Source organism: Sinohyriopsis cumingii, chromosome 2 (genome assembly GCF_028554795.1).
Source record: "Sinohyriopsis cumingii isolate HCF-2022 chromosome 2, ASM2855479v2, whole genome shotgun sequence".
Lineage (NCBI taxonomy): Eukaryota > Metazoa > Mollusca > Bivalvia > Unionida > Unionidae > Sinohyriopsis > Sinohyriopsis cumingii.
The window spans coordinates 52,919,066-52,938,194 of NC_142962.1; the positions used below are offsets into that span (position 1 = coordinate 52,919,066).

At 36.6% G+C, this 19,129-nt stretch overlaps 1 protein-coding gene across 1 annotated transcript in view; it reads right to left on the reverse strand.

Annotated features, from left to right (window-relative positions):
* LOC149804860 (uncharacterized) overlaps positions 1-12,682 on the reverse strand; it is a 33,275-nt gene extending 20,593 nt beyond the window's left edge. Inside the window, exons 1-4 of the mRNA XM_089951249.1 lie at positions 12,619-12,682; positions 1,723-2,334; positions 333-428; positions 98-233 (exon numbers count right to left, since the gene is read on the reverse strand). Of these exons, the coding sequence (XP_089807375.1) occupies positions 98-233; positions 333-428; positions 1,723-2,334; positions 12,619-12,682 (908 nt within the window). The remainder of the gene's footprint in view (positions 1-97; positions 234-332; positions 429-1,722; positions 2,335-12,618) is intronic.
* Positions 12,683-19,129: the final 6,447 nt, after the last annotated feature.

The following is a 19,129-nucleotide window of genomic DNA, read 5'->3' on the forward strand; positions in this document are numbered from 1 at the left end:
TTGTGATCAGACTGGTTTTAATTTTATTTCTTTAAATCTCTTTTTCATCAGATAATAAGATCTCCTCCTCCTCATACTGCTATTGATCTTGACTCACCCTCCGCCCCCAGTCATAAATTGAGATGGGTTGATAAGAAACGATGGAGGCTGCATGTTCTGTGTCAATGGTTGCGATCCTGACCCAGAACCCGATCCTGATGGAGAACCCGATCCAGATGGAGAACCCGATCCAGCTGGAGAACCTGATCCAGATGGAGAACCCGATCCAGATGGAGAACCCGATCCAGATGGAGAACCCGATCCTGATGGAGAACCTGATCCAGGTGGAGAACCCGATCCTGATCCAGAACTAGAACTGGAACTAGAGCTTGAAGTGGAACTAGTGGGACTAGACCCAGAACTGCTTGTTCCATTGCCAGCTTGTCTCTCTAAAATACATAAATGTAGCACATGTATATACCATGGGTAATATATATATATATATATATATATATATATATATATATATATATATATATATATATATATATATATATATATATATATATATGTGTGTGTGTGTGTGTGTGTGTGTGTGTGTGTGTGTGTATACATATATGTATGCGAGAGAGAGAGAGAGAAGATAGAGAGTAATACAAAAATCAACATTGCTAATGACTTAGCCAATTACTGAGCTTTCTCCTGTCCCAGAATTAAGATACCATTGATTATTATATATGACATGATATGGGATTGAGATTTACAATAAGGATTAGTTACATTGCAAAGATAGTTAAACAACTTCTTTTCAATTATACTGTATTCATCAACCGGGACACTGAAATGGTCAATGTTACACTCGGTGCAGAGTTCAGTTTGTCTTAAATTTCTTAGCAGACAGTGAGTCTTCCATTTGAAAAGTAGTTTCCGTCGCTACTGACACAAGACGGCATAGATAAAAGAAAACTATTTTGATAAAGTTTCGTTGAGGTATATAGTTCACACACAATATATATATATATATATATATATATATATATATATATATATATATATATATATATATATATATATATATATATATATATATATATATATATATATATATATATATAATCCAGGGATAGCACGTTCCATTCTGTCTGGTGTATGTTCATAATTCATAATTCTCTCTATTTCTCTCCTTATATATATATATATATATATATATATATATATATATATATATATATATATATATATATATATATATATATATATATATAAAGAGAGAGAGAGAGAGAGAGGGAGATATATATATATATATATATAAAGAGAGAGAGAAGAGAGAGAGAGAGAGAAAATTATGAACACACACCAGACAGAACGGAAAGTGCTATCCCTGGATTATATGGGCGAATGCTTGATAATAGTAGGTAGACACTTAATATTAAATATAAATAACACTATCATACATGTTAGAGAGTTTTAGTTCCATCACGACTATGTAGATAGATGAGAATGAATTACTAGGTCATCATGTAAGTGTGTCTGCTGCACACAAGTGTATATAACACCGACTCATGCGCATTATTTTTGGTTACATGTGCTTTATAATATGATAATTGTAATATGTTAGTGGAACTTTATAAACTCTAACTCTTTGCTTGTTGGAATGTACTTAAAAGAGAATGCTGTCGAAAAGCCGTAAACATTTCGTTATTTATATGCGTTCATTTCCATTCTTTTATATGGTAAACTTACTTCCAATTAATGGATTAAACGAACCAGACGCTCCCTGATGATTAAACATATTTGAAAACATGCTGTTCAATTTATTTGGGTCAAAGAAGCCATTTGTTGAAAAACCCGCAGTATTTTGTGCAGCAGAGTTGGGTACGATGTTCATTGGATTAAATCCATGGACAGTTTCATTTTCGCTACCGGAAGAAGACATTTGATTCCCAGAAGCGAAACCCGAATTGCTCAATTGACCCATTGCGGTGAAGGGACTGAATGGGTTAGATCCAGAATGGGTTTCGTTGGACGATCCAACTGTGGTCTTATTTAAGGTCAAAGATGTTGTGCCTCCACTCGCGAAACCAGAAGTTCCCATTTGTCCTGGGCCGGACATGGGGCTGAATGGCATGGATCCTGGTTGATTTACTTCAGGCATCTTTCCGAATAGTTGTTGGGGCGAATTTCCCATACCGCTCATTTGTCCGGAAGTAGAGGGGTCTCCAGGTAGTACAAAAGGCCCTCCTGAGCCAAAGCTGTGGTTACCCATGAAGTTCAACGGGGTGAAACCATGTGAATGGGTGGAAGAATTGAAGGGTGTGTTACCAGATGTCTGCCGATCTGTGGACAGGAAATTCTCTAATAAGGATAACATAATGCATTATGGGAATAACTATTGGTGTTCATTTTAGTTCTATCACTGATTCTTTCTTCTTTTTGTATCTTTCCTGATTAAAGCTCTAGCATGCTCAGTATTGTTCGTATATTTAACATTAGCCCTCCAAACGAAATAAATTATAATCATCCTGCATTCGAGCTGCTCTGTTTGTTTTAAACCGTAAAATAAATATTGCAAGTCGCTCATAGGCGTTATAATCAAAGACATAATGTTAATGTATAGCTTTTAATCTGGCAGAAATTTCAAACGTATCGAGTCAACTTTGTCACAAGAAAAAATCAGTCTGGTTGCACGTGATATTTGACTGATTAGAGACGAACAAAACTTCATCTTTAGAAGCTGTGAAAGATAATTGCAACACTTTACTGGATGACTGATGGAAAAATTCAAAAGGTTCATTCTAGGCAGCGAAAATATGTTACAAAATTAATGTTTAAATTTATTGACAACATTTATCATTAATCCAAAACTTGCTGCAATCGACCAAAATGATTTCAGAGATAGTCAAAGGAAAATATGCTTGTCTTTCATTATACATCGATGTAATACATACATCTATTTGAATCTTATGTCGGCACAGGACGAAAGTTAATTTCCGTTCGACCATCTGAGTCCGATGGGAATTTTTCAATCTATCCGATCTCAGATAAGAATTGGATCATTCGTTAAATAACGACACTTCGTGATGTTCTGTTAAGAGGAAGAACCAGTCTGACGTGTGTGAAAGATATGACAAGTGACACACACATGACTCTTCTATCTCAGCATATTACAACTTCGTAGAATTTTGTTATATATATATATATATATATATATATATATATATATATATATATATATATATATATATATATATATAATGTGCCTAGTTTTGCCATGTAAATAAATGCTTCTAAAACGCGCCTCAGTACTCTAACCGTTTTCAGCAAATGATGTCGTAACACTGTGAACTACATGACTAGTTATTTTGCTTGAAAAGTCTCAGCTCGAATGCATTTTATAACATTTTTAAACCAAGCAAGGTTTGTCTATTGTTATACGAAATGTGTGCAAATAATACTAACAAATGTTACAATCTACTTGAGAGTGGAAAAGACAATGGTTTTCAAACACAATATTTCATTTTGATTTGGTATTGACGCTTTGCAAATGCACCCGAACTTGTAAGAGACACACCGACTACTCGTGATATATATTTTGGAACGTTTATCGAAATGACTGTTACGTTTATAAAGTGAGATGGACTTATCGGTAAAATCTACGACATGCACTAGCTGACACATTATATTAAGCTATAAGAAAGAATCGTGTAATGAAAAAAGTGAATGCTGTAAAGTTCTTCTATTGACCCTACAATTTTGTTTTACATGCCTAAATTACCTTTCTAAAATGAGGAGCTTTGTTCTAATATGTGCGTTAATTTCCATATCTGGTACTACTACAACTACAAGCACGACAACTAAAACTACTATTGCTACTACAACAACTGCTAAAACAACAACTACCACTGAAACTATTACTACTACTGCTACTATCTCATCGAGTACATATATATATATAAAGAGAGAGAGATGTTCACGCACGCTGCGAATCTTTTTTTCTTAATTGATGTTCGTCTGGTCATTACGTCAAGAAGAAACGCGTAAATATTCACATACAAACGTTATGATACACTTCGCCCTTAACACTTAAATTATAATTGTATCGTCCCTAGTTTTACTTTACTTCCGTGAGGCAATTCAGATTAATAGTAACCATCATCATTAAGTACCAATATTCATATTACCATGACAACTAATTATACAAAATTACTTCCACAACTAACATTGTTGCTATTGGCTGATAGAAAGGCTTTTCAACACAAACATAATTTATCATGTCGTATGTAAGATATTAGGGTTTTGAAAAAAAATCAGAACAAGATTGGTCCATGGAATTCATCTAACATGGGTGTTTGCTATGCTGTTCTTTGTTTAAAAAAGATGTTGGGCTGCTACTAGGGTCAAGGTGATTTAGGATTTTTTGTAAGTATTTTGTATCGTGTGGTACGCAGACTGTTTGTTTTATAAAAAAATGATGCAGATAATGCAAATGATCAAAACTATTGAAGTCATAACGTTATATACGATAAGACGTAATCAATGTGCTCACTAGGTGCCACTCATAATTATGGAAGACGCACTGCAACAAGAAACTAATATCTTGACCAGTCTGGCATAAATACTTGTTCAAGATTTGCCTAATCATTTTTAGATATTAACATAATAAGAAAAACATAAATTATTTCACAAGACTCTCAAAAGAAATCTATTCTTCTACTCATCTCCTCAATGTTTGTTGAAACGATCACACATGTACGAACAACCAAATTTATGTCTTTGTAGACGAGAGGGAGGAGTTGGAATATACAACGAAGAGAGCATCCAGTATTTCAACATGATTTCCTGAATGTTTGCCCAGCCGTGAACAGTAAATTCTCTAATAAAAAATATAATATAATTCATTTTGGGAGTAATTATGTATGTGCCTTTGAGAGCTATTCTCTTTGCGACTTTTCATTGCGGTATTAGTGCTGTTATGAGACCCAGCTGATTCAGTATTTATCACCATGCTAATAATAAGGGATTCAAGCCGACCAATAATTTAAACCATAAATCATTTTTGCGAACTGCTTTATAGGCTTAATAATCAAAGGGTTGAAAGTGAACCAACAATATTCTATTGGCAGAGGTCTCATACATTTTGGAATCTAATTAGCTACGTAAAAGCTAAAAACCTGTTACACGTAATGATTGAATAATATAAATTTTGGAATATAATTAGCTACGTAAAAGCTCAAACCTGTTACACGTAATGATTGAATAATATAAGAAGTGCAAGATTTTGCCTTAATAAACGGTTTTCTTGAGTAGATAGATGTACATACATACATACATACATACATACATACATGTATATGTATAAGCCCTACTAGTCACATTCGTCCATTTGAGTCACGTGAAAAAGTAGAGAGAGAGAGAGAGAGATTGTTCTACAGAAGATGGGATGTTTCCCTCCATGTAATCTCAGTTGGGATAGTTTGATTACTTGAACAGTGACATTTCGTGATATTCTTTTTCAAGAAGGAGCCAGGGTGGGTTTTGATTCGTCAGCAAGATAGGACAGGTGAATACACACGAATCAGCTATGTCGACACGTACCAGGAAGTTAAGTACACCATTTAATTTCAGTATGGACTATTGAGTTCTTATGGTCAAGTAAATTCGACGAAAGATGTTTAATAAACAGTTTAATAAAAAGTTATTGACCTTTGATTAATGATTAGTTAAGTATTTGAGTACTAGTATACATACAATGAGTATTATTATATGATCTTGTACACACACAACCCACACACACATACATTGACACGAAATGAAAGAGTTTTGATGAATTTTGACTTTTTTGGACCAGCGACCGATACATGTTTCATAAATGCTTGTGTTTATCTCACGTTTCTAAGCAACAGATGTTGATATTAATTAGAAGAAAAAAAAAAACAACTAAACTACTTAACCACTTTTCCCAGAATGTTTCGATTTGAATACATTTTATACAATTTGTAAAGCAAGCATGTTTATCCAGATTTCACAAAACTTTTCCTTACATTATCGCGAGATTTAAAAAAAATCTTAAGAGTGGACACTGTAACAATTTGTTTTATAGAAAACATGATTTTGATGTGGCATTGATGTAGCATTTAACCTGACGAAGGCACTAAAACGTGGTAAGCGACAAAACCAAATGTTAATGATATATTAGTGGGAAAGTTCGATCGAAATGATTGTTATAGTTTCAACTTAAAGTACAGTGGCCTCGAAGGTACAAGGATGTTCCAAAAGGTACGAGGATTTTTCGAAAGGTATGAGGATTTTCCAAAAAGGTACGAGGATATTTCAAAAGGTGTTGTTTCCATCAGAAGCTCCTCTTCAGGTTGCTCTGTCATTTCTCTCTAGACGACACTGCCATAATAAGTTGATTTTGGCTACACCCAAGCAGAAACGCACACTCTTTTGACTGATGTTTTAATGGATTTGCACCAAGAAACGTAAAATATAGCATCGAACCAGCAATTCCAGCACCGTTATTGTTAACATTTTTCCTTTGTCGCCAAATATTCGACTCGAAAATGCCCGCAATAATAAGTGAAAACGAGACTGACCACTGGGTCATAGGGGCTGTGGAGGCAGTTCCGATCTTAGTCTGATTTTCAACCATCAATCGGAACGCTCTCGTCCTTGTCCGTCGTATTAAAAAAAAAAAGAACATAAGGATAGTTCTCACAGTGTGTTTCCTCCCCTTGGTAGTTCAACAAAACACTGCATTCTGGAAGAGCATTAACTTTGAAGAGCGCGAGACCTCGGATGTAAATAGTGGCTATTTTAAACTGCTCCACCCCGTGGTACTTAATATGAGAGAGATTTTAGTTTGGTTTTGTGGATTTAACGCAAATGTTTTAGCACATGATAGGTTATATATGGCGATCTGTACATTGATGGAGTTAGACCCCGGGAAGACTCCTGGAAGAACCACTGAATCTTGGGAAAGCATTCTCACATACCCACGTTGACCTAGCTAAGTCTCGAACCCACGCTGACAGAAACGAGATGTGAGTAATCAGTAAAGGCGAGCACCATAGAACACTCGGTCACTTGGGGCTCCGAGTGTGGGATAGGCAAAGCCCAGGAGAAACGAGTGTAGGTTCAAACGTTCAAAGTGCTTTGATAGTCAGACTTTATTAAGATATTTCTTTGAATCCATTTCAGAAGTTGCTTAGCAGCAGTTTGATTCCTTCAGTAATATGGGAAATAGGATAAAATATGGATGTCTTGAATCTTGGCGGATAGTTGCCAATATTGAAATAAAACTATTCTCATCTCTGGAAGATTCTGCATGTATTCTTTGTCAAGCAGTCTACATATCCTATGTAAAGCAGTCTACATATCCTATGTGAGGCAGTCTACATATCAGTGGTTGGTCATTCTCTTTTGTATTAAACCTTAATTAACTCAATGAAATAGATAATTTTGAAACATTATATATACAATCTAAATGTATAAAAAAGTAGATATTCTAAAATTATTGCGAAATTTCAGAACTTATTTTTATCGAGGTAATAGTGCAGTCGTTGGAGCGATCATTCAGGCAAAATCGAACGTTTTTGGTTTATAAATATATAATCAAAATAAGCTCTACCTTTTTTTAACACATACAAGGAAATATTGCACGAGTCAAGTAGAAAATTTCTGCATTGTAATTGTAACGATCGTGAAAAAGAACGTTTCCGATTCACTCGTGATATATTTCCTTATCTTTATTAAAAGACCCGTACGTATCCTCTACGTACTAACTTCAATGATGTCACGCCGACTCGACAACGCGTCATCACTAATAGCAATACACTGTGCCTGTTTAAGCCCATGATTTCTTCCATTTTTTTCATGGAAGAATAGTTTTAATAATTGAAAATGTTGGTATTTGTTTAACATCTGTTATTTTATTAGGATAAAAAATGGACCAATTTGGGAATTTTTCCCTACGATTACGAGTCTCAATAAGGGAATCAAAGTTATTCGACCAGAATCGGCAGTGGAGAATGATTTTTTGATTAGTGCTTTTCACAAACAAAAATTGTCAGTAGAATCTGTCCCTCGTATATAACACTGGACAACAAATTTTTACAAAAGTCATGTTACTGAAATAAAATTAGTCAATTCTTATCAATTTTTATGTGCTGAACACGAATATGACAGTCAAATTGCAAAATTGGCTCTAGTTTTTTTGTAATCTGCAAGAAATTAATGTTTACATAACGAAATGCATTCCAATAGTAAAAGGTCAACTGTAATAGCCTACCTATAAAAAATCAAGTCATTGACTACATCTTAGATTTCTTCGCCTGTCTCTTGTACAGCTGTTCGGGAGCATCTCTGAGGAGTGTCCAGCAGTAGTCAGCCAGCATTGTAGTGGACCATTTTCCCTGGTATCTTTGTTCCATTGTTGCGATATCTTGATGAAAACGTTCGCCGTGTTCATCACTAACAATACCACAGTTGCTAGGAAAGAAATCCAAATGGGAATGAAGGAAGTGAATCTTTAGAGACATATTGCAGCCAAGTTTCTTATACTTCATCAACATGTCTTCTACTAGTTCCTTATAGTTTTCTGCCCTAACATTTCCGAGGAAGTTTGTAGAAACTAGGCGAAAAGCATTCCATGCTTGTTTCGCGTCACCTTCCAGCAAGTTGTTGAACCGGTCATCTTTGAAAAGCTCTCGAATCTGAGGACCCACAAAAACTCCCTCTTTAATCTTTGCTTCGCTGAGTCGAGGGAATTTTTCATGCAGGTATCGGAATGCTAGCAAAGTCCGGTCAATGGCTTTCACGAAGTTCTTCATCAAACCTAGTTTGATGTGAAGGGGTGGTAGCAAGATTTTCTGAGCCTCAACCAGAGCTGGGTGTTGGATATTCTTCTCTCCAATGGCTACATTCTGCCTGTGAGTCCATTCCTTCCTCATGTAGTGCATTTCCCTTGCTCGGCTATCCCACTCGCATAAGAAACACATGTATTTTGTATATCCTTGCTGCAGTCCCATTAAAAGGGCAACTACCTTCAAATCACCACAGAGGTGCCAGCTGTACTTGTTATACTCAATGGAATTCAGTAGCTGCCTTAAGTTATCGTATGTCTCTTTCATGTGGACAGCATACGCTACTGGAATAGATGGAAGAATGTTTCCATTGTGCAAAAGCACAGCCTTGAGACTCAGTTTCGAAGAGTCCACAAATAGTCTCCATTCTTGTGGGTCATGAGTGATTTTTAAAGCATTCATGAGGCCCTCAATATCGGAACAGAATATCAGATTACTTTCCTTTCTGAAGAAAGGCTCCAATTGCTGGTGGCGCTTTCGATATGCAGTAATTGTGACATCTTCTTCTAGAAGATTCCATTGTTGGAGTCTTGATCCTAGCAATTCTGCCTTGTTCTTTGATAAGTCCAAATCACGAATCAGGTCATTTAGTTCTTCCTGTGTTATTCTGTGTGGGGTTGATGATGCACCACAGTGAAAATCTGGATCACTGCATGCTGATGGACCAGGAGAAGAACAGGTCGACTCACCTTTGTCTTCGTCAGATGAATCAAGAGAATATTCTGCTGGAGGTTCTGGAATAGGAAGTCCCTCACCATGTGGAACTGGTCTCAATGCAGACGGAATGTTTGGGTAGACTATTCTCGACTTCTTTCGCTTCGTTATTCCGCCGGAAAGAGGAGGAACCAAGCAGAAGTAACAGTCATTTAGGTGGTTGCTTGGCTCTCTCCACACCATTGGGACTGCAAACGGCATTGATGACCTTTTGCAATTCAACCACTGTGAAAGCTGTGTTGTACATGTAGCACAGCATATATGCGGAGCCCAAGGCTTGTCTTGGTCACCAACCTTGCATCCGAAGTAAAGATGATGTGCCTTCTTCACTTGAGAATTGATACTTTTCTTCTGGTTGGCAAATGTCACTTCCCCACAAATATAGCAAAAATTGTCCGCGGTATTAACACACTTTCGAGGCATTGCTGTTCTTTATTGTACGTAAATGGATAAAATAATAAGTTTTATGTAACAGTAGCTTGAACTGTCTCGCACAACGTCTAAAATATTTTAAATGCTGAACCTATCTGATTGGGCTTTATATAGTACACTGCTTACGTCAGCTTCAGCAGCCGCCTGGCATTAGTATAATAGGCCTACACATGTATAGTACACTGCTGACGTCAACTTACTTCAGCAGCCGCATGGCATTAGTATTGCATTGCATCAGAAAATGATGCAATCAACTGTGGATGATGTGAGCATGATGGTATTATGCAATGTTACATCATTATTCCGGATGTTGCTGCAGTCCTACTGGAGAAATTTACACAGTGAAACATAGAAAATGAGGTATATGAATATCTTCAAAACGAGAGCCAATACAAATTTTTCACGGTTATATTCGTGTTCGGCACACCAAAATACTACAGATTAGGGCCTTTTCAAGTCAGTAATGATTTCACTGTTGACCAGTGTAATCGTCCCTCGCATATGTAACACGATATACATTATGGAAAGTATCACGACGATTACTGCCAAGTTTCTTTTAGAGAGTAGAAGATATTCGACTCGTATAAAAAGGAAACGACTATGTTCTGATTGGTCAACAGTGTGACGTGAAACTGCTTTTTTTGCTATTGTTTTTGGATTTTGTTTACAGAAAAAACAGTATTTGAGATTGTCGAAACAATTTCCAATGCGTCTCCGATGCCTACGGTTTAGCGGCCAATTACGTCAGTGGAGACCAGTAGCCGTAAGAATGAATGGGATTCATTGATTAAGAATTAACGTGGGCGAAGTGTTTTAAATTATTTGCGTCAAGATACAAATTATTATTTTTAACATTCAACATTATGTTTCACTTCTTATGTAACGATCTTCAAATTAACATTGTTATGTATTTATTTATCTTGAATTATATAACAAATATGTCACTGAATATGTACTAGCAAAAATACTGTAGGTCATTATTTTGAAAGGTCAACTCGCCAGCTCGTTAGCCAATGCTACAACTATATGTCTACATATAATACTTTTCTTAACAAAGTTAATAACTAAAATTTGGCACACGATTAAAATATTATTAGGTGAATATGAGAGTTTCATAATTATTCTTTATCACATAGTCGGTATACTTTACATATAGTGTATTCAGTTTAATCATTCTTATATGACAGCACGTTAACATAATACTTTGTGTGATCCTAATTGGTCAAAATAAGCCCATAAACTTCTTGTGCCGTATTCTCTTTACTGATTGACTGCGACCGTGGAAATTTTCCTTACTCTACTTTCTGGAACTTACGTTTACTATTACTATGGGGCACGGAGAAAAGGTTACATTTGTCGGAAAATGGCCAATTTACCTTACAGGCTATTTGTAGAAACAAAACTAAGGGCATCTGTCAATGGGTAGAGGGCTGGGGGTGGGGACGGATGGGATGGGTGACCTGTAACATTGACTTTACCCTATGACAAGAGTGTTTCAAATGTTAACTTTTTGGAATAAATAAACTCTTCTCTGTATAGAAAAGAAAGTGATAGAATGTTATCTAACCACAGCATTTTTAATTCGGTAAAATAGCCCTGGTGACGTAACGTTTCCTATTATGTAATATAATTCCGACTCTAAGTAAAATTTGTCTACGTCTGCTGTACCGTTACAAAATCAAATGATGAAGTATCCAGTCAGAAATATATTGCTGTACATTTATTTCTTCATCAGTAATCGTCCTCCCACATGAATATCCAACAACTGGCATGCTTATTAGTGGAATAGATACACCTTATTTGGAACAATTTAAAAAAAAAACAATATCAATGAAATAGAGTTATATGGCTTGACTAACCTAAATCAAAACAACTCTGTGACATCACAGGGAAATTTTCGTGCTTTCTGCAGATTTAGCCTGTGTCAAATGTTCTGTTGATTTGGAATCAGAGTTGCTCTATTAATTGCAATTTGTTATTAAAATTAGCTATTCGATGTTAATGGTTATAGAACTGCGGATTATATTTTACGCTCAAGAAATAAAAAGTGCATCGTCTGAATCATCGTTAAAGAAATTATTTATTCTTCTTTCTGATTAAACTAATTTCATATAGGTATTGCTTTAATATTAAAAATACGAAACTTGTTGAATAAATGCTAACTCATTTACTAAATTCAATATTAAATCATTATTCATCAGAATGGACTATGAAGAGAATACATTTTCGTGTTTTATCCCATAAAATTCCAGAAAGTAACTGCTAACTCGTGCTGATACTGCCGATTATCGAAACAATTTTTCCTTCCTATATCCGGAATAAAAAAATGTATATGTCTGTCATCTGCACACGAAATCCTATATTTTCGTAATATATTTCAACTGTATTAACACTTGCTTTTAAAGTCTACTTTTTAAAACACACACGGATAACTGTTTTGACAAATTTTAATGTAATTTGCATATAGTGTCTTGATCCGGTTTTTAACACGATATTCGAGATTCATGCTCAAGAAATTTCAAGAATAAAGGGTTTCAGGTCCTAATTAGATCATAAAGTGTGTGAATATGTATACATATTTTCATATATAATTCTAATATAGAATAAATATAATTTAGAAACTCTTTACCTGTCAACCGGGCACCATAACCCTGGTTCACAAGAAGGGCCACGCATAAGATCGGCACCCACATCTTGTTCTCTAAATTGGTAGTCTACTCAGTGACAGAAAGTTATATACACCTGATAAACGTCCTTAAAAACATGAAGTAGGTACATATGCGTACTAAACAGGAGTGGTATCATAACACATGGTGCTATACCAGCTGCTAACACCTAGAGAGGCGAGTTTTGTGGAAGACAGCGATAAATATTATCTTCAAATGACCGAATTTTAACTAGATGATATTCACGAACCGTTACAAAGTCAAGTGAAAATGAAAGGTGGCAAAATTAACTATACAGTTTTAAAGTGCAACGAATGCGGAAAATTAAATTGATTATACGAAAAAGTATTATTAATATTTATTAAACGAATTATTTAATTATTAAACTTTTGCCCAAATAATTTTCATGCCTTCAATCAATTGCTCCTCACTTACTGGCCCTGTTATGTGAATATTCGTTCTACATATTTAATGATGTATAGAACCTTACAATACAATGCTTTCGAGAATTACACTGCATATCACTGAGTTGAACTGCTGAGTTTTAAATAAAACTGTGTGGAATCTATTTTTCTTCTAAGCCTTTATGAGGCTTTTTCACGCACACGGACTATGGTCATGTAAATCATCTTTCAAGATCCTATCCTGAGTGACCAGATGACACATACTCAATGTGGACAAGACTCAATGTGGACAAGGCTCAATTTGGACAAGGCTCATTGTGGATAAGACTCAATGTGAACAACACTCATTGTGGACAAGACTCAATGTAGACAAGACTAAATGTGGACAACACTCAATATGGACAAGACCAAATGTAGACAAGACCAAATGTGGACAAGACTCAATGTGGACAAGATTATATGTGGACAAGGCTCAATGTGGACAAGACTCAGTGTGGACAAGACTCAATGTGAACAGGACTCAATGAGAACAAGGCTCAATGTGGACAAGACGAAATGTAGACAAGACTCAGTGTGAACAAGACTCAGTGTGGACAAGACTCAGTGTCGACAAGACTCAGTGTCGACAAGACTCAATGTGAACAAGACTCAGTGTGAACAAGACTCAATGTGGACAAGATGAAATATAAACAAGACTCAGTGTGGTCAAAACTCAATGTCGACAAGGCTCAATGTGGACAAGACTCAGTGCGAACTCAATGTGAACAAGACTAAATGATGACAAGGCTTATTGTGAACAAGACTCAAAGTGGACAAGATTCAATGTGGACAAGAGATATTATTGCTTAGATTCATCAAATTCAGTGAAAAATTTCAATTCTCAAATTTATAATAATAATCATAAAATACTTTAATTTAGCGATATATAAAACTTTGAGATATTTGTTTAGTTTTGAATTACTGTGCTTAATTCATCACGTCTTTTTCAAAGTTCTTCTGCCGTCTACTACGGTAGCGTTGTGACGTTATCTAGGTCATTCGTGAAAGCCCTACTACAGAAGCGAAATATGTTTTAGCGTCAATATGGTGTTTAGCTATTTCCTGTGAATGGAACTCAACCATCACCCTTATTGATTGCTAGATGGCATGGATGCACTCTGTATTTATGGACTTACTCTTGAGTTTATAATGCTTTGCTCATTAGAAAAGTTTATTCAAGAAGGAAAAAAAGGTCGATAGTAAACATACGCCATCCTGAGGAGTAATGAGTGATTGGACTCCGCTGGAAAATTAATTTGCAATGCTCTCTTTCCTATATTCCAGTACAGTTTTTAAAAGGGACACGAAGGCATCGTTATCTTAAACGTTTCCATTGACACCAGCGTCTTGTTATACAAACTACTCTCCAGGGTCGTAGGTAACAACGACGTTGCCCGCATACACTATGTGACCCCATATGCATGAACCTCGCTTTCAGTTATTATACTCAGTCATTTTAAATATCATGGATGCGGGGTCGCTAGTTTTGCTCTCTCTCTCTCTCTCTCTCTCTCTGTCTCTCTCTCTCTCTCTCTCTCTCTCCGCTGCCTCGCTTTTCGCTCAGCATTAAGAGGTTAGTGTTAGGACTAGTCGGCCTAGTGTCAGGATACTGAGACTGGGTGGGACGTGATGCTACATGCCTACGGCATGACGTACCAGTGATAGACATCACTATAAACTGCCACACTGCAGACATCGTAGCGATATGACTGAAAAATTGTTGAAGTTAAAAATCCAAATAACACATACATACTGTCTCTGTCTGTCATTCTCTCTGTCTTTCTGTCTCTCTCTCTCTCTCTCTGTGCTTACATGTTCTGTATTTTCTGCAAGCTTTGGCGATTTTGATGAAAAATTACTTAGAAATAAGAGCATGCCTTTCTGCAAGAAGTCGGTTATAGCAAAACTGTGGCGGTAGTGCATGTTGAGAGAAGCGAGGGCGCCGTCTATAGAGCGACTTTCTGGTCTCCTTTTTAATCCATAATGCACTATTAATTTATCACGTAGGTGACTGACTCGGATTTTATCCGTTTAGGCCTTTATCGCGGATAATTAGCATAACTTTCTAGCTTGCCTGAATTCTTCCAGCTCGCCTGAATTCTTCTAGCTTGCCTGAATTCGTCTAGCTTGCCATTCTTGTTGAAAAACTAAATATAAATTGCCTGGAACATATATAAATATATTCCTAAATTTGTCCAAGATTACTTTTGAGAAATTCTATTGTAACAGATTTTGTAATTATAAAACGAGATGAAAGTCTGAGCAAATCAAATGTTTTCACCTTCTGAAACAGAATACTAGCCCTGGGTAGCCCGTACTTTGAAATTATGGATACTTTTCAATGCGCTGTTAATGAAATATATTTACGCTCAAGTAGACCCCTTTATTAGATTTTGTTATTATCTAGGAATGTACTGGAACACTTGAAAGTGTCAGAACTTCCTTGCCATTTCTTTTTACACACCGTCCATTTTACCGTAGTATACTTTGTAAATACCCTGAACTTGTTTTCTAAATCATATTTCATTAGAAGCACTCCATATATTCTTGGCAGTACAGCACACACCTGCCTAAAATAGACTCAGTTCATAAATTGTCTAATTCAAGAGACCTTCATGAGAGCAACGTGATTCTATATTATTTTGGATAAGTGCAAATCGTTTTTATACAAAAGGCATATAATCTCAGCTGCTGATCTTTAGTGTGCGCTGCATAAACAGTTGTAATTTCCAATGTTATCTTTTGCCTTTCAGCTTGGCAATATATTTTTTCATTTGCAAGCTGTATTGTAAATTTGTTTTCTTAAAATAGTGATTAAGATCAGAGGCACTAATTTTATAGATATATTTTGACATTTTAATTAAACAAAACGTTGATACAGGAATAAAATTAAAAATTGATATTAGAACAAAAAGTCTTTCCAGGCGTACTGTCGTTAATGATGCTTCAATTGTACATTTTAAGGAATTATCTTTGCTTACTTTGTCGATTAGGTTATGACTTATTAATTCCAAGACAGAATAGACATTTAGAGCAGTTGAATCTAACGACAAAAATTTTCAAGGCGGAGTAAATCTATAGCTTAAACTTTTAAACATTGATTAACACTGTCCTTATTAATTGCACCATGAAGTATGAAGTTTATTTAATATTTCTGCAAGAAAATTAGGGGAAGAAAACGAAGTAAACGGACAGTTTGAGCTTCTCCGTGGCTACCTTTTAATACCAAAATCTAATAGAAGTTTTGATAACATGGAGTTAGTGTTACTCAATTATGAGTGTATCTATTACAGATGAAGAACGATAAGTTTTCTGCAGAAGATGGCGGTAAAGATGACCGAAAGAAAACAAAACAAATAGAACAAAGAAAGAAAGAAAGAAAGAAAGTTTAATGTTTTTCGAAATATTCCAGAGTCATGGAAAAGATCAAGTCTGCCAATATATAAAATGTTTGCCTAGTATATGTCACCTTTCAAATTTACAGCGTTCCGGCTGGTTTCTGCCCGGGGGAGTTGTTTGGTTTTGTTAGGGAAATGCATGACTGTATTTAGAGCAAGTGAAAAATTTCGAACTGTAGCCGTCATTGGATGGAAATGATCATATAGACGTAAAAAGAGGCCTTTGAGCCTTAAATATATTTAATGACACTTGTAAAGTAACAAATACGATATCTAATTTGAATTGGTGTTATTGACCGACGTTACATCATGTGTTGTGCTCGGACTGGTCTCCATATTAAGCAAGCCGCTTGTAGTGGGTTCGATGGAGCTTTCTTGTGTACTCTTTGTGGTCACCGTGTTTGTTTCGGATCCCATTGATGAATTTGGTCCTTTGTTCTGTTCATTTGCAAGATTTGCGGCATTTCCGAAAGGATTGAAAAGGATGTTGGCAAGGTTGCTGCCATCCACAGTGGTATTAGTGTTGAAAAGATTTCCGAACATAGTCAGTGGGTTAAAAGCATTCTGCTGGTCATTAATTTTGTTTGGGTCAAAGGTTATTGAGCCTAATACATCTTTGTTCATGCCCGGATTGTTTATTAATATGTTCATGGGACTAAATTGCATCTGAGCTGTGTTTGCTTTGTCTGCATCAAAAGTGGCTCCTTTAAGAATGTCCTTCGTCATGCCCGGATTGTTAAGCAGCATATTCATGGGGTCAAAGTTCATTTGGGCATTGTTGAGACTATCTGCATCAAATGTAGCGGTGTTCACTTTTGAGGGATCAAAAAATGCCCCGTATTCTGTATTTCCGCCAAACGTACCGCTCGCGGAATTTAAAAAGGGGTCCATATTATTCTGACCGTTCGTGGAACTATTCGTGTCAGTCCCACCGAATGCCCGATTGATCTTGTTTGGATCAAACCCGTTTCCTCCAAACCCACCACCACCCATTGTGTTGTCAACCTGCACACTTAATCCCATACTCCCACCTACCATGTCAGCATAGTTGAAATTCATCGCTTGTGTATTAACAGCAGCAGGATCGAATTGTGCATCCATTCCAAACCCATTCCCATATGGATTCATATTTTCATTTGTATCATTAGTGTTCATTATATGTCCATGATGCACAAATGGCGAGGCATTCACCTGATTCCCTCCAGCGGCAAATACATTGGCTCCCATTCCTAAATTAACTTGACCCTTTTCTCCCATCTTACCAACTCCTAATGCACCATCAACTCCACCAGGATTCGCAACCCCAAAAGTTGCTTGGTTGATAGCGTTAGGGTCGAAAACGTAGTTTGAAAATCCAGGAGCGAGCTGTCCTGGAACAAATCCCATTTGGTCCTGTGTTGGTGATGGAGCAAATAAGTGTGTACTCGATTCTCCATTTAGAGAGTTTATTTCAGATGTGTTAGCATGCTGCGTTATTTCGATAGTCTTCATATTAAGGGTTGTAAATGTTAGTGTTGGGGAGGGTAAAGGAAATGTGTCATTGTTGTCGGGTTGGAGAGCATCTCGTTTGAAGTTTGAATGACCTCCTATGAGAGAGCGCATCATGGCATCTGGGTCGAAAGCAGCCTGCGCAGCATTAACGTCGTTTGGATCGAATCTATTGGGATTTCGTTCATAGTCCCATAGTCTTGTTCCTCCGTTACCATCAGCTGGTCTTCCTGAACTGTTTAGGAGTGCAGACTTCTGCTGTCCGGCATTCTGGTTATTTTGACCGGGGTACAGTCTACCAGGAATAAATGACCCGAACTGCATTTGAGAGATACCATGTTCTGTCCCTTGTGAAACTGATTCCTTATTTTCACCTTGTTCTTCTTGACCAGAAACAGATGTATAACCTTTTTGGTCTTGATTCTTAGGAGGGCTAACCTTAATTGAATCAGGTTTTCCGTTTTCGATCGACCATGGTATATATAAATGGCCAGGTGCCAAAAGCGCCCTGTTCACTTCATCTGCGTCATATTTCGGCTGCCCATCGACGTGAACAGTGTTCGGTTGAAATCCACCAGTAATTGAATTTATTTTGCTAGGATCAAATAAAGTCTGAAAATTAGTTCCAACTTCTGCACCCGTCTGTGGAAGCATCTGTATTGGTCTGAAATTAAATGCAGCTGAATTCAATTTGTCTGGATCAAATGACGGTCGCTGTACATTGGACATCCCAGGTGGAACCTGTAGCGGCATCGTTAGTCTGTCCTGAGATATCGCATGATTCACTTCATCAGCATTGAAGCTAACTCTGTACTTTGCATTGTTAGGGTCGGATCCTGTTTGGGGTGCCATGGCCTGCATGAATTGTCCGGGATTGAACATTTGTTGCTGCTTGTTGACAGCGTTTGGATCAAAGCTTTCTCTTAAATCGTTTGGATTTGAGGTGAGTTGAACATGCTCATTTCTGGACATTACACTAGTCATTGAAATAGGATTTGCATGCATTTGGGAGCCATGGGCTAAATAATTATGTTGTACTGATTCTGTTGGTTTCGGCAAGAGATGATTTGCCTTTTGGGAGCCATTATTGGTTCTTTGTGTTTCTTTACCGGTTTGATGCAAACTGCCTTCTTGTTTATGTTCTT